At 37.3% G+C, this 23,668-nt stretch overlaps 1 protein-coding gene across 4 annotated transcripts in view; it reads right to left on the bottom strand.

Moving 5' to 3' along the window:
• LOC107596418 (transcription factor 12-like) overlaps nucleotides 1-23,668 on the bottom strand; it is a 128,211-nt gene that overhangs the window by 66,184 nt on the left and 38,359 nt on the right. For all 4 annotated transcript variants that reach the window (XM_016287149.1, XM_016287151.1, XM_016287150.1 and 1 more), the window contains 2 exons: nucleotides 19,446-19,519; nucleotides 10,545-10,647 (listed from right to left, as the gene is read on the bottom strand). In XM_016287149.1, the coding sequence (XP_016142635.1) occupies nucleotides 10,545-10,647; nucleotides 19,446-19,519 (177 nt within the window). The remainder of the gene's footprint in view (nucleotides 1-10,544; nucleotides 10,648-19,445; nucleotides 19,520-23,668) is intronic.

Here is a 23,668-nt window from a genome sequence, read left to right as displayed (position 1 = left end):
GAGGTGGAGAGAGAGAGAGAGAGAGAGAGAGAGAGAGAGAGAGAGAGAGAGAGAGAGAGAGAGAGAGAGAGAGTTCTCGAATGCACCTGCGGCCCTGCTGTGTTGTGTAGCTGCTCTACGGGATCGTGCACCTGAGCAGCACCTGGTCATAATCAGAGTGCCAGCCGGAGGAGCGGCCCTCAGAGGCCCCACACGTACATGTACACCTGCCTCTACCGCTACACACCAGGGAACCAGAGCACAGCATACAGCTTCATGCTCAGCCGTAAGGAATAATTAAAAAGCAAATAAATAAATAAATCGCATGCAGTACGAGATACGTACAGATAAGCCGAGCACTGGGACAAATCTTTTTTTCCTTCCCTCAGCTGAACAAAAGGATAGCGAGATGCATCTTGGCATTTCTGTGCTGCTCCTCTTGTGCACACAGAAAAAATACACACCCAGGCTACAAAACGCTCTGCACACTTTGCATTGTCACTAAATGACTGCATAATTTCATTTCCTGGAAAGCCATTAGGTTTCATCAAAGGAGATGAGAAACTGATGAGAACAATTCTCTTATGCATGGAGAATTCATTTAGTGGCGCGGCATGTGCGGGAGCGCCACGCTAACACCACACGCACTACAGGCAGAAAGTTGGGATGCAAATTTCAGAAATTAGTGTGCCGTTCCACAATTATTTTGCACATGGCGCAAGCGCGCCGAGAGAGATTAAATGACTGCAAACCACCTGTGTGACACTCAAAAACAATGCGCTACTCCAAGCATGCAGCCAAAACTGCAGTATATAGAGTGACATGAACTGAATATATAATTCTGCTAAATGAAATGGCCTTGCTAAGAATTATACTGTAGTTTTAGACTCAAAAACTTTTAGGGTAAGGGTAAGATAATTGTACCGAAACTACTGGATCTCTGGCCCTCATTCAAAAAGGTTTCAAATAGGGATGCACTGATAGTACAATTACTGATAAACTGATAATATAACAAGTCGTTAAACAATAAATAGAATAAAATACTAAAACCGAAAATAGACTGATTGTAAACACTACAAGTGAATGAAGGCAGCACAACATTATAATGTCATTTTGATATTAACTAAAGATTACATTTAAATGACTAATAATATTGACCAGTAAAAACCCCTTAATAACAGCACCAGCACATTGGTGTAGTTAAGCCACAAATCAGCATATTAAAATAATTTCTGAAAGATCATGTAACAGTGAAGACTGGAATAATGGCTGCTGAAAATTCAGCTTTGCCATCACAGGAATAAATTACATTTAAAAAAGTAAACAGTTATCTAAAACTGTAATAATATTTCAAAATATTACAGTTTTATTATATTCTGAATAAAAATAAATGCAGCATTGGTGATCAAAAACAATAACAATTCTTACTGAACCCCAAATAAAATCTTACTGTGTAAACCGTATATAATATAATGTAATGTCATATAATATATTGGTTAAATGAAATCATCATACGTGATCAATTAATTTAAATACTAAAATTAAAACATTTATTTTACACAATATTTGCCGGAGGAGGGCCGCTCCTCCGGTAGATATTGTGTGATATCTATCACTAGCAAAGCTGAGAATCTGAGACTCCCTTCACACGTTCACCTTTGCTTTCTGTCGCTAAGGCAACATCATTCGGGAGGGCCAGAACAACAGTAACACTTCAACAATATCTACAGCCATCTTCATACAGCGCTTCTGGGAGAGGAGCGTTTAGGTGCCACTAGGGTGAGAGGTGACAGACCAGCCATGATCTTCTTCTCTGGGGGACCTGGGGGAGCGTTGGTGAACCTTCTAATGTCCCAGGTGAGGAACACAAGCTCCTGGGTTACATTAGGCCAACTAATAGATTTTATATAACAGGCGATATCACACGGGTGCAATCACTAGATGTGTCTTCAGAGATCAGCGCTGACTAACACAGCTTAATATATAGATGTGTACAGAAGGCCTGAACCCGGCAGAAGAAATCCAAGTCTTACTGAATCAGTAAGAATTCAGAATTCAGTAGCGAACAGAGCTGTATGTGTGTGTGCGTGTGTTGATGCTGCTAATAATAAGCAGATTATATTTAATAGAACAGAGAGGATGTGCGGCAGGCCACAGGGACGTGAGTGCATCCACAAGCCAGTCAGCATTGTTAAAAATATAGACAGGCACAAGGATTGAAATGCTGGCGAGTGACAAACACACAGTCACATGCTCAAACATACACACACACACACACACACACACACACATACACAGACACGCTTATGGTCATTAAATCAAATGGACTAATCTAAACCAGCTGAAATCTTTCATGAGTGGCTTGCGGAAGAACAGAAGAGTAAAAAGAGAGAATTTCTCAGATACAAGGAAGTCCGGAAATGTCCTTGTAACATCTTTTGTCTCTCTTTGATGCTCAGCCATCAGTGTGACTGAAAGCAGAAATCCAGAATTCCACAATGAGATGGTAACTTCACTGACTTCATCAGGTGTCCTCTTCTCTCTCATCTCAAACTTTCATCTCATCAGAGAATGTGTGATGTCAAAAATTCAATACATGTCATCTTGAAAATAAAACCAGGCTCTATGAAAAAAAACACACACACTAAAAAATGAAGACAAATGCTAAAGATTAGTGGTTCAACGGATCACAAATCTCACGGTTCGGGTCACATTACGGTTTTTGACCCACGGATCGGATCATTTTTCGGATCAGCAAGAAGAGAAAAATATTTCAATTTAACTCGCTTTCCATTTATTACTTAAAGCGAAGTACTTCTTTGATACCACAGCAAATACTACCAGATTAACTAAGAAAGTTTAAACATGATTAAAGAGACAAGAGAACAGCCAGTAAAAATAAGAACAAATGCACAAATTACAAACATAGATAAATACAACAGAATATGTTACAAATAAAATAAGGTTGGTAGTATTCAAATACAGAAATGTAATAATTAGGGAAAATAACACTGCATAGTGTTCACTGTATAAATTAAATATAGATTTTTATCACAGCTGTTTTGTTGTTCGATGATCATTAATGACAACAGCAGTATTTAGAGGCCGCTGTCCCTTTAAGACCTGATGCACGGATCCGATATAATGATACACATCACATCAGATTTCTTTCTCAGCTGTTTTCATTCACTTGAGACATAACTGACTGAGTTTACCTGAATGATTGTCGAGATGGGTATTTTGTCATAATTTTATGTGCATGTATCTGTTCAGAGGATTCAGAAGAGGATTCAGTTCGGTGTTCGCGTGCCGTCTGAAACGCATGTGCGCGTAGAGAATAGAGCGTGAATAACAAATCGAGTTCCCTTCGCCTTTTCTCTCTCACTTGCTTGTGTAAATATGAACAAATGATAAACTTATACTCTATTATGGTTCATTTTTGCAATTAATCCGGGCTTTGTCCATACGGATCACAGATCAACTACGATCCGTTTAACAACTAGGCCTACTAAAGATGAATCTAAGAGCAGCAGGTGGGCAACTGACAGGTTGAGGTAAAGTAAGATCTTTATGAAGGGTCACTGAACGATAAAGGTCATCGATGACTTTTTCCGCATTTTCAGTGTGGATTTCTGAAATGTATGGAATGGATTATTTTAAACAGATTTAAAGTCACATTGTGAAGGAAGTAGCAAAAAATATTTTCATCCATATTGTGACATTAATCTGAGTGAAAAAAACTCATTAAAAAAAGAAAAAAAACCTTTAGGACCAGGACTGTGATGGTAATCTGCTAATTGGATGGAGACAGAAGTGAATATGAGCTTGCATTCGATTGTGAGAATTCAATTCTGGCAGAGTTAAAATGTATAGTCTTGCTCATACAGAAATAGATTCATGCATAGTTTTTGTCCAATCAGATGCTCTCTAACAAGAGTGACCCCCCCCCCCCCCCTGTCACTACTTAGCACTACTTTTTACAGAAACACAAAAGCCAAAATTAAAGTTTTCATTTAGTAACTTGTTTAATTTGGGTAATTAAGTACTTTAACTTGTATTCTTTCCAGGGTGTTGTATTCTCAGGTAATTAACCAGTGGGAGAGCAGTAAACTTCGTTGGTAATGAGCCGCCACCAACTAGCTCAGCTGAACAAATTTTACATTTTACTGTTTTAGAATGCATTTTGGTCAAGATGAAGTGTGTCCACAATGCTGAGATGTTTACCTGTTGTAACTTATCCACATTTTGTGAACAAAATAGATGATGACACTGTAAAATGTAAGAATCTGAGAAGTGCCAATTAAATGCCACTGTTTCAGTCAATAGTTTCGGCCCTCTAAAACTATTTCCTGAAATTTCAACTGCATTAACAAAAAAATTAGTCAAAATTAGGGGTGGGGCAAAAAATCGATACAGCATAGTATCGCGATATTTTCCGCGGCAATACTGTATCGATACACGGATGCCAAGTATCGATCTTTTATTATACTATTTGGTAGAATGATAAAATCAATTTCTTTACAATCCACTATATGGTGGTGTTGAGTTTTTTCTGGTGAGGTCAGCTGGGTCACCTTCAGCATGCAGTAAGCTAGTAAAATAAAGAGGGCGGCATCGCGGAAAGTTATCAGGAAAGCCCCGTCTTTAAATTGGATGTATGGACTTACTTCGAATTTGTGAACAAGGAGGGGATGTAAGTAGGGATGCACCAAAAATATAGGCTACATATAATAATAATAATAATAATAATAATAATAATAATAATATATATGGTGCGCCGCATCGCGCCTCGCCCGGCAGCGTTCAGCGCGCATGTTTCACTCTCCTCGTCACTGCGTGGTTTGACGCTCCGCTCAATATTCCGATCTATGAATGTTCGTTCCGCTCGTGTACCGCTCATGCTCATCGGAAAAGCAAAGTCCGCTCAAATAACGTGCTGACAGGAAATTTCTATGCAGTATAGGCCTATTTGTTCCGGTTTGCAGTAGAGCTACTATGCTGTAACATGGTGTAGGCTAGTTCAGCTGTACTGGGCAACGCTGGTAAAATAATGCTACCTTCAGTGACGCTATGCTCTGCTCATATGCTCTGATAATAATAGCTTCGTAGGACTATACATTATTTGGATAATTAGTGAAAAAAACAACAACAACAATAACTTATATCTGATTCTGTTACATAGAAGTGAATAAAAATAATATATTGATATTTAATATTAAAGTAACACTTTTCAATAAGGTTCCATTAGTTAATGTTAGTTAATGTATTAACTATCACAAACGAACAATGAACAATACATTTATTACAGTATTTATTCATCTTTCTTAATGTTAGTTAAAGAGAATACAGTTGTTAACTGTTAGTTCATGTTAATTCAGACTATAACTATAACAGACTATAACTGTTAACAAGCACAACTGTTGATTTTAATAATGCATTAGTAAATGTTGAAATTAACATGAACTAATATTAGTAAATGCTGAAGAACTATTGTTCATTCTTAGTTCATTAACTAAAGTAGTTAACTAATGAACCTTATTGTAAAGTGTTACCAATATTAATATAAATTCTGTCCATTTTTATTGTTACTTTCAGTAAAAGTGTGGTTATTTTATTGACTTGTGCTTTTTTTTTAATTCAGTATCATTAAAATTTAGTTCAATTTAAAAAGTCTTACAAAATTACTTTATATTATTTAATAAAATAATAAATAATCATTATAAAGCAGTTTCGGTTTTCGGCCAAGTGCATCCAGAATCTTCGGTTTCCGTTTCGGCCCAGAATTTTCGTTTCGGTGCATCCCTAGATGTAAGACGACATGTTTTATTTAATTTAATTTAAATTGAACAGTAATTTACTTTCAAATGCCCCAATTGCTGAAGGGTCTGCACAACTTTTTAATACAATTTCAAGTCGCACTGTTCAAAATACCTGTAGTAGCACAGCAGTGCATACCTGTTTACATTTAATTAAGGTGGACTAGATTAGACTGTAATACAAATAGTTGAGTTTGCCAGGTGCATACAACATTTATGACAGATTTTCTGCTTGACAATCCCATTTTGCACTGCAACAATAAAACTGAAGAGAGATAAACAAACTGAGAAATGTTTCTTTTTAGTTAAAACTAAGTTTTCCTTTGGGGACATAATTTGAAGTTGGGAAAAGGTCATAAATTGCAATATATCGCAGAATATCGCAATATATTTAAAATGGCAATAATATTGTATCGTGACACAAGTATCGTGATAATATCGTATCGTGAGGCCTCTGGTGAATTCCACCCCTAGTCAAAATGTGATCAAACTTATTCTACAGCCACAGATTTCATTTAGGCCTGCTGATGACTATTTAATACAACGCTTTCGTTTGTGGTTCACTGAAATGAGCGTGACCCAACAGCCCAGCACTAAACTCCAGCGGAGGTGAGCGTTTTGCCAGGAAATACAGCTTTCTGAGATCATGTATGTGCATTATTCCCATCTACCGCAAATCACAAGCTTCCCTTGAACTGCAAAGCAACAAGCTTCACCTTAGGTTTCAGCAAGTTTACAGCAAAACACATGTACAACTGATTTAGCGTTTTTTTCCAATGAGCATTCAATTTAAAACTCATGTAACGTGTTTTGTTGTAGACCGTTTCATCAAGTCTAAAGCCAGGCCGGCTCTATCTGTGCCAACTGTTATTCATGGAGTTTGGACTGTCAACAAAGTACTAAACTAATTTGTCTTTTGTGATGGTAATCTGTTTGACCAGTAAATACTGGCTGCGCTGAAGAAGCAGGATTCTCTACGTGCATGCAGACCTCTTCTTAATCTAAAGCTGCATTAAGCCTTATTAAATATTGCTTAAAACTTCAACATAGAGTCATCATTATGCAATACGCTCCAGTGTTACAAACGGACAAGCACAAAAGCAAGCACAGTCTGTGCGCTATGGTTGGCTGATCAATTGATTATATGGTTAAACTGCACTACAAATTATGTTAAGGCTTCTGAAAATGGAACGGAAATAATTTATGTTTTGCAGAACTGAATTCACATCGGACAAGGTTTGTGATTACGCATTACTCAATGTCGTCGGCTGCCGCATCAGAGGATCGTGTACAGCACAGGACGGTTTTAGCCGTCACAGTGTGGGTGCCACGTGCGAGCAGAAAGGCGAAGAGGATGCTGGGTAAGAGGATTGGATCAGAGAGCTGGCACGTGCGGCGCAGACTGACTGACCTCTGACCTCAACACTCTCATGGGCTTTCTTCAAGCATACACACAGAAATACACACCGCCACATTCACTACCACCAGCCCATGGGGTCTAAATGCACTATATAGGAAGATGATGCAACAAAGCGAAATATCTATCCACTCAGAGACAAACCTCAAATTTTGCCCCCATCATCTGATACGTAGTTCTACATAAGCTCAAATCCATTACCAACGCAGCACAAGAGAGTGTGACCTTTAAAATGGATCTCCATTATTCAGAACAAGCAGCGGTTACTCTAATTAAAATGTTATGTCAAATAAACAGTCATTACCAGCCATCTGCCTAGCACTATAAACTGTAACAAGTTCATTATCATAGACAATAGCTGACCCCAGGTAACCCCAAGCTGCTCTCAACATGTCATACTTCACTTAGAGAACGCATGGAACCAGGTCAATGCATGCAGCCCCCAAAGGCATATTTAAGACTACTAAATGAAGCATTCAAATGAAACCGCTTAATGGGATAATGGTTTATGAAAGAAAATCAGATGCATTTCTTATATTATCGTCATAGACAAACAAGGTTATACATTTGTTGAGATTATACAGTTTAAATGAAGCAACATTTTATGCATTATTTATTAAAAAACGAGATTCAAAAAGGTTTTATCAGCTGCAAACAGTTTGAAAAGGTAAACAAACAAACAAACAAGTGCCAGCCTACGATTTCTATTTCCTTCAAGAAACTGCAGACCACCAGGATTTGTCTCGAGATAATCCACTTAGATTACCACGGCTCTGTTTTTAAATGGCACACACAGGGAAAAAAATGGGTCACATAAACCCATGAGTAACTCATAGGCCAGGGTTCCCTCAGAAATGCCATTTCTGTGTGATGGTAATGCTTAATTGTATTACATTCACATTCGAGCTCTGCCTTTTTCATTGGTGAGTAATAACCTTTCAGAGATGATTTAATGAGGTTGCTCCGGAATGGGTAATTCCATGTAAATCCCAGATATTACTGCTGAAATTCAATTTGATAAGACTCGGCCTCCTCGTCCAATCCCAGCAAGATAGCACAGGCAATTTAGCCGTGCAATCAGATTGTCTAATTCCCTGACACATCATTGTTCCAGATCATTTCCATATTTTGCTACTTATAGGCATAATTAGTGCTGCATCAACAGGACAGAGGAAAACCAAACATCCTTTCTACCTCCACACACACACACACACACAAATGCAGATCAATTGGTAGAGAGATAACATTTTGTTTCGGTGGGTTTCGTGCAGTAGCACCCATCCGTAAACTTGCCACCTTACATGGCAACCGGTCTCCAGGGGGATGCTACAAAGAGCCGGGGTTCAGCAGCCCATAAAGCTGTCATGTGCGAGCACATCACAATAGCGGCAGACAGAGAGACCTCAGATCTAACAACATCCATCAATCACGTTCAAGGGATAAACAGCCCCTTGTGACTCTAATCAAGCTATTCTGTCTCATAAATACATAAGAAAATGCTGTTTTTGTCATTATCGTAATCATCTTTTGAACAAAATACAAATAAAAAGTACAATTTAAAGCTTGATCACCTCGACTCTCGTGTAAAATAGTAAGAACAAACACCTTAATAAACAAAAGACACCCTGCTTATTAATAAATAAAACTGTGGCACTAAATATATCATATTCTGATTACAGATATGCTACCTTATGGAAAAAAGGGCGCAATCTTTCAGAAAGAAAACTGTTATAAATACAGCAATAGAATGTTCACTTCGCAATGCTAAAATTATCCACAACATCAACATGTTCCAAAATTACACAACAGAAATAACTGTGTGCAATTTTCAGAATCTGCACGGCACGTCATCTGAATAATGCTGAATAATGTGTATTATGCTTTGTGTCTGTGGAGTCAGCAAACAAGCAGTAAAAACCAGGGGCCAAACAAGCACAGACTCACAAACTGATACAGATGGAAAATTATTTGAAACATTTTTGGAAGCAAAAGAGGAAGTGGAGCGAGTTAAGCGGAGTTTCACACACCTCTTCGGAAAGAGGAGAGAGATTTGAGAGAGTCCGTGGCTGAGGGGGTTTGTGTGTGTAAAATGATCTTTGGCCCATCTGTTTGTTTCACTACCACCCCTGAAACCCCTCCTTCGCTCGCTCTCTTTCGCTCTCTCTCTCCTTTCCTTCCCATCCCTTCTCACTCTCCTCTGCAGAAAAATGCAATGTGCCACTGGAAGAAGCCGGTGGCTTTTGTGATGGAAAACTGTACTGATGGTGTGACTTCCACCCTGGGGGAGGGTCAACTTCTGAAGACAGTCACAGCGCAGGAAGATGCTAAAGAAAAATTCATATAATATTGCATTATACTGTATATAATAATATAATATATAATGAATTATATATAAAATAAATAATGCATTTCTAATACAACATTATTATATATTATTAGTCAGTGCAGTCTGTTGTCCATTCATGAACGAATGACTAATTAATGAATGGATAATAAAAGATTCCTAAATCTGTGTGAATCATTCTGACGAATTCTTTAGTGAATCTGTCAGCGCAGTTACTGAATCTGACTCACTTACTTGACTTTCATGTCTGACTCAAAAAGAGCCAGGATTATTATCTTTTTTAATAAATAAAAATCTATAATTTTTAAATGCATCTTTTACAATATACAACCATTCTAATGTTTGGGGTCAGAAAGATTTTTGCACAAAATTGTTTAAAAGTGACAGTGAAGACACTTATAATGTTACAAAATATTTATAGTTCAAATAAATGCTGTTCTGTTCAACAAAGAATCCTGGAACTGCTTTTAATAATGAGAAATGTTTCTTAAGAATGACTTCTGAAGGATCATACGATACTAAAGACTGGAATAATGGCTGCCGAAAATTCAGCTTTGTCATCACAGGAATAAATTGCTATTTAATTGATTTCTATTTTATTATAAACTATATTAAAATAGAAAACAATTTATTTGAAAAGATTTCACACTGTTAAGTGTTTTTGTATTTTTGATCAAATAAATACAGACATGAGACACTTCTTTCAAAAACATTTTAAAATCTTTCTGAACTCAAACTTCTGAATAGTATTGTATAAAATTACTTTTTATTTATAATCTTTTATATGAATATTAAAATAAATAAATGTTAAAATATTTCAATACATTTCAGTGTGCAAATACACAACATCCTCACCCATCTCTGGCACTTCCTGTGGTGACTGCCTTCAGAGAGAAATGCCTGATCAGTCCACACACTGCTAAACGGATTGATAATAGAAAGACGGGTGTGAAAGAGAGACAGGGTCAGAATCACCTTGGATACTCACCCATTATGCCGGAGCTCATGAAAGGTGTTGGGGGCAATCCTTCATGGGACACTAATCGACTGTCACTCAAGTGATCAGCATAATGAGTGCTGCCTCCAAACCCCTGGGGGAAAGAGATCACAGCATTAAACACATTATTAGCTGGACCAGCTAATTGAGTGCTATGACACTCTTCTAATTACTGGGGGAAAAGAGGGGAGCGCGGCTGGTCAACTGTCCCCCGAAACGATCGATATTTCTCCACTCTCCTCATTAAAAAACACTTTCTTCAAAGTCTTTGATGAATTTCATTAAAAGGGCAAAGAAAGCCCTGAAGAGAAAATAGCTCTTGTGCTGTGATTGTGTAATTGTAATAAAGCTAATGGGGCACTAACAACAACAAAAGAAGCCATTTGCATTCATCAACAAAATTCATGTCATATTAAAATGGTTTGTTTGATTCCATGCTCTCTCCTGCTATTCCATATAGGGATATAACAATAATTCAGACATTAGTTTTTTGTTTTCTAACGATTGAGTGCACTGTGTTTTGTTCACTTTTTTAAGATCAGTGCTACAACTAGCGCACATTTTTAGAAATGCTTCTAGAAGTTTCTAGCTCGGTTGTACGTGCCGTAGCCAGGCAACATCTTGGCTTTGTGTGGCAATCCTACTTTTTGTCAACCTTCATTCATGATAACATTTCTGTGTGGTATATTGTTAAAAAAAAAAGTGCTAGACTGGTAAGGATTTGTGTGCATATGACGTATCAGAAATGACATAAAACTGATGAAGTGACGTGTTTACTAGAGCTCAACACAGATCATGTCTTTATGCCAAAACCCTGCTTGTACTTAAAAAGTAGAATAAATAAGTCAGGTTCTCTCCTCAGCAGCTGAGATCTGCCCTTTCATGACCGTTATCAGCTTTGGGGGGCTTAGGTCTAAATATCGGTCACAGTATGGGCCTTTAAAACTCAGAGTCCCCCCCAATAAAAGATACTCTGCGACTGTGTTAATCCTGGAGCCGGTGAAAATCCGCCTGGCGCTACAGTCAGATGTGTCCCCCAAACCATATTAACTCTCTCCTGAGGGGCCTACAGCTGCCGGCTGTCCATTACTGTGGGCTTTTCCTTCTCTGCCTTCAACAAAAAATATATCACAGACTATTACTATTCGTGATTTTTTTGTGTCTGTTTTCCAAACGGATGGCGATTGAGTAATTTCAAAGGCAATGGAGGGTTGTGCGGGGCAGAATCGATGCAGAGAGGTTCCCTATCGTGTTCCTGCCTTTTGTGTTAATAACGCTATGAACTGCCTGACTAATGGCTTCTCCCCTGAAGAGACACAGTGGGAGGGGGTGGCAGGCGAAAAACAAGCCGCCGAACTGCAATGTCCTACCCAGCAATTTGGTAAGCATGATTTAGTAAGCTTTCTGACTAAGGTTAGCACACAGATGCAGGCAAACGTATGCACAAATACAATTAAAGGGATAGTTCACCCAAAAACAAAAATTCAATTACTCAACCTCATGTCATCCCAAACCCATTAGATTTGTTTGGAACAAAAAGGAAGATATTTTAATGAAACCTGAGAAAAGTCCATTCACCCAAAACGTTCATGCTTCAAAAAGTTCAAAAAGAAAGCATAAAAATAATCTATATGAATCAAACCATTTAATTCATGTCTGCTTCATATGGAGGCCCTTTTCCGAAACCAAATAAAAAAAATAAAACAAGGCAATTGCTGCTTTTTATCTCACAATTCTGACTTTTTTTCTCAGAATTCCATGTAATAAACTTCTCAAGGCTTCTCTTGAGTTCTCAAGTCATATAAACTTGCAATTCTCACTTTTTTTCTCGCAGCTGTGAGATTATATCTCACAATTCTGACTTTTCTCGCATTTGCAAGTTCATATCTCTCAATTCTGGGAAAATAAGTCAGAACTGGGAACAACCAATACAGTCAATCTCTGAGGGAAAAAAAGACTAACCATTTTCTTACAATTGTAAGCTTATATCTCACAATTCTGGCTTTTTACTCACAAATTGTGTTATAAAGTCAGAATTACAAGATATTAACTTGCAGATGTAAACTCACAATTGTGAGAAAAAGTCAGAATTGTGAGATAAAGTTGCAATTACCTTTATTTTTTATTCAGTGGGAGTAATGGGTTTATACATCTTCACTGTATGTTCTGAACAGATAAAATTTTCGCTTTTACTGTATATGCTTGCTTGGCATGTGAAAACAATCCTCACTGGTTCTTATGGAATTTCAAACATGCTTATGGGTTTGAAACAACACGAGGGTGAGTAAATTATTTATTATTCAACTTTATTTGAAAAGGGACCATGTACAATTTTAACATAAATGTTTCCATTTCATGCAATGTACCGAATTTAGCCAGTGGCTAGTTTTCATCCGCGGTCCCATGCGAAATGATGACAGAATTGTAATTTTTGCGTAAACTACCCCTTTAACCTCTTTTTCATCCATATTTTCCTTCCTGGCCTTTTGAGTCTGCCCAATGGCAGCTACCTGAATGTCAGAAAAGTACAGTGGATGGGAAGCTGAGTTGATGAGGAGATTGGTGAGACCATTAGATCATCAATCATGCTGCCCTGTGATCTCAGAATGCGCTGCTTGTTACTCAAGCTCTCAGCGGCGAATGCTTAGTCTGGTCTATATAACTGCCATGTTGCTGCTTAAGCATGCAAACCAGCACTCTGTTCAAGAAAACATCTCTCAGATGCTCCTTCGCATCCCAGGTGAATGCCCTGGTCCCGTTTCAAGGCGTTGGGGATGGGTGATAGTGGCGTGATGGACGGGAGCGAGGCACTCTGAGACAGCGGGGTGAGTGGCAGAGGTGGTGCATGCGGGTTGGGCTGTCAGATGGGAGGCCTGAAGCCACGGCTGCCCAGGATGTGATGCCTGGCTGTGGGCCAAGGTCAGTTAGCCGGGGCTCCAGTCTGTTCAAAGTCCACTAATCACACGCGTACCGAGAGGGAGAAAAGAGAGAGAGTCGCTCTTGTGAAAAAGAGCCTGCTTAAAATGATTCACAGTTTCCGTGTAAGAGAACAAGGGAAACGTTAGTCGATAGGATCCCGTGCTCTTTGCAGGTAACACAGAAATACAGAAAAGCCGTAGCCCCTATTTAGTTATCTGATAGGAGATCTGTGTGTAGCAAGACTGTGAAAAAGTAACGTGACAGATGAAGACGCTGATTAAATCTAGCAGGTACTTCACAGAAACCGGCTGCAGCTCTGCTAAAGCTCTTGTGGCTTTTTAAGGGTAAACCACAAAAGAGTGAGATAGATTCTCACGATAAGATCAAACCTCAGACAATAGTTTTCTAACTTTGTTGTTGGCCGTGAGCAATGGACACTGCTGGGATCCAATTAATATCAGGAAGTAAGTTTGAATAGTAACGTGTAAGTGTAAAGGCTTGAATACACTACACAACTTTTAAAATCTGTTTAGAGTTTAAAACACTACTCATCATATATTTGCCAACTTTGTAAATTGTTAAAGAACACTGAAAAAAATGATACTACATTTTTAAGGTAAGTGGTTGCAAACTACATTTAAATAAAAAAATGTTGAAAGTTAGAATTTTTTTTCAATGAACAAAAACTGGGCATCAATGACTTAATGCAGTTAATGAGGGTCACACACTACCTAGTCTCACGTAGCCAGACCTTCAGACTAACAGCTGAAGGTCTGGAATCCATGGCAGCTTTTATTGGCCAAGGCCCGCCCATGTCAAACAACCAATCACAGTTCGTTTCGTTCAGCGTCACGTTTCGGGGCGTGGAAATGTCGCCACAATAACAGACCGGTGTGTAAAACTCTCTGACGTATTATAAAGATTCTATGCCGCAAACTTTAAATATTTCACATACTTTTGAAAATCCACCGTTTAGCTGATCCTGATAAGCGCTCGTCGTCACAGTTGTAAACACGACGGCTTTCTTTTTTCGTGAGGGGGTTTGGCACCACGCATCTTTGTATCCAGGCGGAACATTAAAGAACGCGACGCACACGTCTCCCGGAAATCCTGTATAATTCAACCAATCTGAAGACGACTTCGAAACTCCTGAAGTGTTTCTACTTTTGTGTGCCATATGCATCAGTGATGTAAGTAAAATTACTTTTCTATTTTTATATTTTTTAAAATGCAATGTATTCCTGTGATGACAAAACAGCAGCCATTACTCCAGTCTTCAGTGTCACATGATCCTTCAGAAATGATTCTATTATGCTGATTTGGTGAAAAAGGAACATTTCTTACTATTATCATAATTAATTTTTGGGGAAACAGTAACATATATATATTTTGATATAACCTTACTGACACCACTTTTGAACAGTGGTGTATGTAATTAATATAGCACGTCATTTATTTCAACAGATTTTATGAAACACGTACCAGAAGAAATAGCAGGCACACTTGGTTAATAATAAAAATGTTTACCTAATCTGTCTGATTAGTCCCAAACTCAAGTTTATAGGAAATCTCACCATTCTCTGGCCTTAAATGTGCCATGCAGCACTGGACACAGATTCATCACTAGGTATAAGGGGTAAAGTTATGGCCAAGTGCTAAACATTTTTGGCACTGGCTTGGAAATTATGATGATTATATTGCAAGTCGAATGCTTGGGAAATGACAAACACTTATGTTAATTTCTCTTTGGAAACCCAAGTACTCTCTCACACACACACACACACACACACACACACACACACACTTAAACAGATTGTGTTTATCTGATGCATGTGTCTGTGTGTATGTGAGTGTGTGTGTGTGTGTGTGTGTGTGTGTGTGTACACACACTGTATAGAGGTGCAAACAGCTGTCTCCTGATCCCATCCCCAGCAATGTCACAACCACTAATTTCCATGCACCTAGAGCAAAGATATCTCATGCGTCTCCATCTTATAATTCAAATCAGGCCGCCAGCAATGCCATCGCCTGTAGAAGTGCGGAGAGGAAGGGCATCGGAAATAAACAAGACAATGTGGTGTGAGAGCCTCTGACATTTGACTGATTTCTGATAGGAAGTGACAGGAGATTGACATGAAATGAAATTCATACAGGGCACCCTGAACACAACACAGTGGAAAAGACAAACAAACAAATAGGAAGCGAGAGATCTTCACAATCTGCAGTAGGGTTGAGCGCAAAATAAAAATCACAACCATGGCTGATTTTTTTTTATTTTGTTGAGCTGGATATGATTTGCATGCATGAAAATCAATCTGAGCTTATGGTATGTCTGAAATGCATCAATGCTTCCTGCACCAACTGCGTTCAGTCACAAACACACAGCCCAGAAAAACTTCAACCATTTGTTCTCTGTCATGAATACTGCTAATATAATCATAACGTCAAGTAGGCTGTATGTGCACTTTCATCTGTCTCTTCTAACAAACTGAATAAACAAAAACATTTCCTTTTTTGCCATGCAGGAAAAAACAAAGATATTTTCTTTGCTGTGTTCTTAACGTTTTTCAGAATGTTACTAAGGAAATTTGGGGAAAAAGAAAAACAAGAAATTTGTTCTGAGTGGATTTCTTTCAACATGGGCCCTCCTCAATTAACCTTTAGATATAAAAACTGCTGTTTACTAAAAGTCACCAGCGCATTCATTACTACAAAATGTTTTAAGTTTTATAAAAAGTAGGGATGCACCGATGTATCGGCCGACGATATTTATCGGCCGATTTTTTATTATTTTAAAGCCATCGGCATATCGGAAATAGCATGAAAAGGGCTGATACCGATGGTTTATTAATTAACTGCATGGAGACAATGAGTTGCATGTCTGTTGCATAATCCAATGTTTTTCTCTGGGCAAAGTAATTAAATACTTTCCAAAACAGAATAAAATCTGTACAAAATATAGTTTGTCAGACAGCATAGTATATGGCCTATGCAAATGTGATGCTGACGCACACAACCAGTGAAACACCCACTCAGCTGAAAATGCATCATAGATAACGTTAAGTCGCAATGGCAATGTCCCGGAGTTAGTCTATCTGAGGATATGTCATGAACCGCCAATTAAGCACTAGGCCTACATTTAAGTGAAAATGAATGGCAGGTAATATGCAGCTTTTTGTGTGTTTGAAACCAGCAAAATGGCAGGATCTTGTAGAACACGGATTCATACAAGTTCACATCACGCACCTGCAGTGTTTCTGTGAACAGTTGGAGGCAAAGTATAAGTTTAGCACAGATATATTTTCACTCGCTGAAAAAACTCTGAGTGATCGCTTCAGACTTCTCTCTCCGTCAAGCGATCTGAGCTCTTTTTCAGCTCATCTGAATGGATGAGCAGCGCATCTGTGTTTAACATTAGTTAAAATTAGTAGAATTCGTATTATTTTTATTATCTTATCAGTATTATTGTTAGTTTTTTCCAATTTTTTTACAGAAAAACTGAATGACCAAAAAAGCACCACCACCAGTCCTAAATTCAGTTAAAATGTCTATTCATTCATACAAGGTTACCAAGTTTGAATTCTAATTACTAAAGTTCTATCATTAAATAATACTTGATTATCCTAATATCATATTATAATGCTTTACCGACTGATGTTAAGAGTGTACTTTCAGATATTAAAAAGCTGTGCCATTTTACAAACATATACAGTGTTTTTTGGCTAGACTATTGCAATGCTCTCTTGGCAGGTCTTCCAGCCACTTCTATCAAACCTCTACAATTAATCCAAAATGCTGCTGCAAGATTAATCTTTAATGAGCCGAAAAGAACACGTCACACCTCTGTTCATCAATTTGCACTGGCTAAGTAGCTGCTCGCATTAAATTCAAGGCATTAATGTGTGCCTACAAAACCACCACTGGCTCTGCACCCACTTACCTAAATTCATTACTTCAGAGTTATGTGCCCTCTAGAAGCTTGTGTTCTGCAAGTGAACGTTGCTTTATTGCGCCATCTAAAAGAGGCACAAAATCACTTTCACAGACTTTTTCACTAACTGTTCCCTCCTGGTGGAATGACCTGCCCAAATCAATCCGAGCAGCTGAGTCCTTACCCATCTTCAAGAAACGACTAAAAACACATCTGTTCCACCTTTATTTGACCCTCTAACTCTAACACTTTCTATTCTATTATAATTCTACTTTATCTATATTTATCTTTTTCATTTTTGTGTTCTTTATTTAAAATAAAAACAAACAACAACAACAAAAAACAAACACTAGCTTTCTATTTTTTCTATCTACTTGTTTTTCTTTGTTTGTGTGTGTGTGTATATGTGTGTGTGTATAATATATATGTATGTAAATATATATGTATATATATATACATACACCTTGCTACTGTACTGCGTTAGGCTAACCGAGACTTGTCATTTTTGAGCACCAAATCAGCATATTACAATGATTTCTGAATGATCATGTGAAAGACTGGAGTATTGGCTGCTGAAAATTCAACTTTGTCATCACATTCATAAAATATTTTCAAAATATTACCGTTTTTACTGTATTTTTGATCAAATAATTCCAGATTGAGCATACAAGATTACTTTCAAAAATATGAAACAGTTTTAACAATCCCAAATTTCTGAACGATAGTGTTATACCTAACAGTATTATACGGTGAAATAAATGTATTGTTTTAAGTTAAAAAATCCTTTTTTAAAAATACTATGAAAAACGGTTAAAGGCACAATATGTAAGTTTTCGCCGCTAGAGGGCGCGTATTCAAAACAAACAAAAAAACAAAGGCGTAGTTTGATGACGCCAGCCAGCATTTTTGAAAAATGTTGCCAGCCACCGCTTTTGATGATTTTCACTAAAAATTGATGGCCTCCAGAATATTTTGCTGTATGAATATTTGAATATGCAATACACCAAATAAAGATCTGTTTTATTCTAGCTTAAAGCATTCTTTTTTTATCAACACTTGAATATAGGTTGGTTTCATAAAAATGCATAATTTTGAGCAAAAAGGTGAGAAAATCACATTTTTATCAAAAACTACATCTGGGTAATATTCAGTACGATTATCAAAGCATAAATCCAGTAAATCGCTTCTATCAACACCTCCAAAGCTTGCACAGACATATACCACTTCCTGGATCAACATTTTACTCCGTAACATTATGCAGTTTTCATTTATATGCTGCCATTGCTGATGATCGCATTATTTTTCATATGCATCTGTTTACATAAGAGATCGCTCGTTTCTCCGTCCTGTTCACGTGTGTTCACTGTTTTATCATACTAGATACATTTGAAAGTTCTGTTATAATGCTACTCTGTGCGGTCGTCACCGGTCTATTAAAACACACAACATATTAAAGCGTCTTTGGTGTTTCCATGTTTTCTATAAAACAAAACCGGAAATCGAGGGTGTATGACGTCATTGGAAGGTGAGGCAATGACCAGGGACGAGCCACTCTTTAAAACTGCTATTTCTCTGGATTTAAAAATTCTTCGAAACATTTGGGATAATGTAAGTACACAAATCAGCAAAATATATAACACTGTTCTAGTGGTTTTTGGATATTTTAATAAAAACATCTTACATATTGTGCCTTTAAAGGATATCCCCAGAAATCCCTGTATGAAGCATCATCACATTATATTATATATTTTTAAACAGTTGTTTCTTCTTATCAGTTATCAGTTTCATATGTTGAGCAAGCACATCTACCAACAAGTGTACAGATGAAGTGCCTTTCTAAATGATTTTTAGAGGAAATATACATATCTCTCAAAAGTAATATCATGTTAATAGAGAGCCTGTGAGCAAATCAGACACTAATGTTTCATTTTGCTGAAGACAGATAACTCTGAACTGGACTAATGGAAATGCACCATACTGGTGTGATCACATTAGTGTGTGTGTGTGACAAGTGAGGTGAGGTGAGGCAAGATCGGTCTTACCCTGGAGGACTCATAGGACGGGTTGGACTGGCCACCTGAGGCCCATGATGCTTGGCTTGTCCTCTCATCCATACCTGTCCAAAACACAGATTCACAACTCCATCAAAACGTGCCCACCCAATACAACACAAAATTGAGAGGGAAAAAAAAGAAAGGAGTTTTATAATCTTTTTTGGGCTGTTTATTTATTATATTAAAACTAAAATAATGCAATAAAATGAACTAAATCAATCAAGTCTCCTGATCGATATGTCTATGAGCAGAATAACATTTAGTTGGAAATGCATATACTGGGAAAGGGAGAGGGGGTCTCGTTGGTCACTATGAGAAATGTAATAGATTAGGGTATTTTAGAAAGAAAAACATGTCTAAAAAATTATTTTATTTGCACTACAAATAAAAAATGCTAACTATTTAATAACGTAAAATATTTTATAAAAGAAGGTAAAACAACACTGCTGCAATTAAGCAACAATATAAGCAATGTAAACAAAACCACTTACTACATGTCTATTGCAGTGTTTTATCTTTAAACCTAAAAATTAAAAATTAAATACAATATACATTTTAGAAGAAAACCTTGAAACACAGTAAATCTTTTTGAAAAACTATGAAAATTAATAGAAATTAACTGAAATAAACAGGCTTAAGATGAAGCACTGCACTTATGAAAAATAAAAACAAAATAAAAACAAATTAAAGCTACATAGAAATATAAAAAATAATAAAAATGACAACTAATAAACTACTAAAACTACTAAAATTAAAAGCTAATACAAATATATAATTAAACGCCATAATAGTATATAGATAATGCTAAAATAACATGTCTTTTTTGGCAAATTTAATTACTGTTAAAATAAATAAATAATTCAGTCTGGTGGGATTCAGTCTGATTGTGTTTCCTCACAGTAAACTGAGACTGCAGTATACTGTACATGACGCACTACTGATGACTGTATTCATGATACAGTTTGCAACAGTTTAAATCTAATGAATCATGTTGATCATAAAATACTAGAGAACAATGCACCTGGTGGAACTCTAAATGGTCCCAGCGCAGCGTTCTCCTGTATTCTGCTGCGTTTCAGTGGAATAAAATCATCTCATATATTATTTACTTGCGCATTCACCGACTGACAATTCAAATGAATGTATTTTCTAAAACGAAAAGGAGGGAGGGGTCAGTGTTTCCCGTCATCATTCTCAGCCTGACTTCTGAAACCGCTTTCCAGGGCCAATGGCCGACACTACAGGACACGTGAATAGTGGAAATGTTGAGCTCATGGCGAGTGGTCATGTCCAGCACAGCTCTCTTGGCAGAAGTAAAGAAAGAGTGCAGCAGACCTGTTAATCTTCTACACTTCCATTCAAAGGCTGCACTTTACAAGCCTGCCACGCCGCGTCATTTATTTTGCTTCGCATAAATCACTTTCAAAAATGCATCGCTCCCTTTCCCGCGCTGACGCTCTCGTGCCGGTGCAGCCGGGCCACTCGGAGTTGTCAGTGATGTATTACCGAAGCTCGTCAAAATAGCTGAGCGCTGAAAGTTTGATAAACCTCATATTTTACAAAGCCTCTCGGTTCCAAAAGACAGCCACAGAAAACACAGAAACTAATAAATAAATAAAAACGTAAAGTTGACGCAATTGACTTGATTCAACATCTGGTACGTGATGAACAAAAACAATATCTGGCTTTGAAAATTACATTTCGCTGAGGCTGTTGGGTAAAGATATATGATTGCTGGCTTCTTCAGGCTGTTTGAGCCAATATTGTTGTGCAGGTAACAACATTCCGTTCTTCAGTCTCATGTATGAGCTTCGAAATTGCAGAGGAACAAAACATCAATATCTCTCCACGCTATTGATAATCCATGTTTGTCATTTCAACAATTCTTTCTTATGTGATTCCAGCCCATTATAACATGCAACATGGATCAAACGTGAGTCAACAGTCAGGGAAAAATGACGGTGGTCTTTACACAAATGCTGAACAGAGGGTCTCAAAAAAGCAAATCAAATAAATGTAGTGTTATTTTCATAATAATTTTGACAATATGCAAAACTGTAAGTGATCCTTGTACTGCATGGCTGAACGTGATATAAACTCAAATCACTATCAGCTGAACATTTGCCTACAGAGAGCAATCTATTTACAGAGAGAGAAAGAGAAGTTTGATTGCTGTTTACTGATCTATCAATCGAATACATTCCTTTTTAACTCATTTATACTTTTTATATCCATTTATTTTCTAATTTTTCCATAAATCATCCATCTTTCTTTTCATCTCATTTTTTCAATCTTCATCTTTCTTTTCTTTCCTTCTCTTCATCATATTTGCCATCATCCCTCATCCCTTGTTTTCTTTTCCTATCCTTTATTATTTCTTTCCATCCATTCATCTTTCTTTTTATACATCCATCGTTCTTACAATACCCACCATTTCCCCATCTATCTATCTATCTATCTATCTATCTATCCCATTCATCCATCTACACATCCTTCTTTCCACCCATCTATTCATGCTTCTTTCTTTCCACTCATCCATCCATCTTTTTATATCCATCCTTGCTTATTTTAATCATCCATCTATCCATCCATCTTTCTTTTCACTCATCCTTCCTTCTTTCTCTTTCTTTCAATCATCTTTCTTATTTCCTATTCATCATCCATAAATCTTTTCAATCAATCTATCCTTCCTTCTTTCTTTGCACTCATCAATGTCTTTTTCCCTTTCTTCCATCCTTCCCTTTTTATATCCATCCTTCATTATCTCTTTCATCCATCTTTTTCTTTTTCCATCATTCCACCATCTTTCTTTATATATATATATAGAGAGAGAGAGAGAGAGAGAGAGAACCTCCATTCTTTCTTCTTCCTTTCTATACATCCTTCCTTCCTTCTTTCTTTCTTTCTATTTCTATCAATCCATCCATCCAATACTGAAAAATCACAACACTTATATCAACACTTATTATAGTGATTCAGGAAAAAAAACTAATATTTGGTTCATAATAGGGGTGCTCCGATCAGGATTTTTGAGGCCGATCACGATCAGAGAAAGCAGTATCTGCCGATACGATCACCGATACCGATCTTTTTAAAGCCTTCTTTTTATCATTTATAACTATTTATAGTGATACTCCAATCAGGATTTTTAGACATTTATTCAGGGTATGAATTTCATTTTTGAAAATGGGGAGAATTCCCCTCTTAGGTGACTCTTGTGAGAGGAGAAGCAGCTTTCACACAGGAGTCCGTTACTGATCCGTGGCTGTTTACCACAATCACAACATTTATCCATTATTTTGACTTCAAATCCAAATATTGTCACTGAAAATGCTTTTTCAGCATTGCAATTCTTTTTTTTTACACAGTACAGTAATACAATCTTTAACGGACATGTTTAAACACAATAAATATAAGCAACACATTATTCAATGCGTTTTACTTTTGCATTTACTTCTAGATTTATATATTAAGTTGCTCAAGCAAGTGGCAAAACATTTAAACTACTTTTCTTACGTTATCACAAACTTACCATTGACAGAAATAGTCAGCTCTACTGCCTTTCCTTTTGCATTGAAATCTTTATTACAAGCAATCTTGCGGTTAATAAAGAACTTTGTTTTTCTACCTCCACAAGAGCCAGCTATTATTGCCTTGTTTATCTAAAAGTGCTCTTTCCCTTTAAACCTAGCCAAAAAGCCATATGTGTTGACTGTGAAACACAGTAGACTTTAATAATATGCATTTATGGTGTAATTACTACATTTTCGTATCAATCCATGTTCATATTTACTGCAAACAATGCGCTGTTACATTAATTCAGCGCTTGCAGCGCAGCAATAGACTCGGTGTGGAAACGATCTCTGCTCTGCTGCAGACGCACCGCTCCTGAACGCACTGCCGGACCGCAACCGTGTGCAATGTGAACGATTTATTAATCCGTTAAAATGAGAAAAAATACGTACCGCATACACACTGCAAACGGAGTAATGTGAACCTGGCATTATGAATGGTTAAACACTGGCAAGAATTAAAAAGAAATGCGATTTATAAACTTTAGTGACGATGTGACACTGCCTCGATTGTGCAAGTGACAATTCCTGTGTCAACTGTGCAGCGTGCAGCTCGCTTATAGTGCGAGCACTATAACAAATCACTACGCGATGTAGTGATTTGAAGCCATTTGCGTATTTTGAGAGAGAAAGAGAGAG

This window comes from Sinocyclocheilus grahami, unplaced genomic scaffold (assembly GCF_001515645.1).
Source record: "Sinocyclocheilus grahami isolate Dianchi unplaced genomic scaffold, SAMN03320097.WGS_v1.1 scaffold219.1, whole genome shotgun sequence".
Classification (NCBI taxonomy): domain Eukaryota; kingdom Metazoa; phylum Chordata; class Actinopteri; order Cypriniformes; family Cyprinidae; genus Sinocyclocheilus; species Sinocyclocheilus grahami.
Note: the sequence above shows the minus strand (reverse complement) of the source record. Positions and strands in the feature narration are given on the sequence as shown.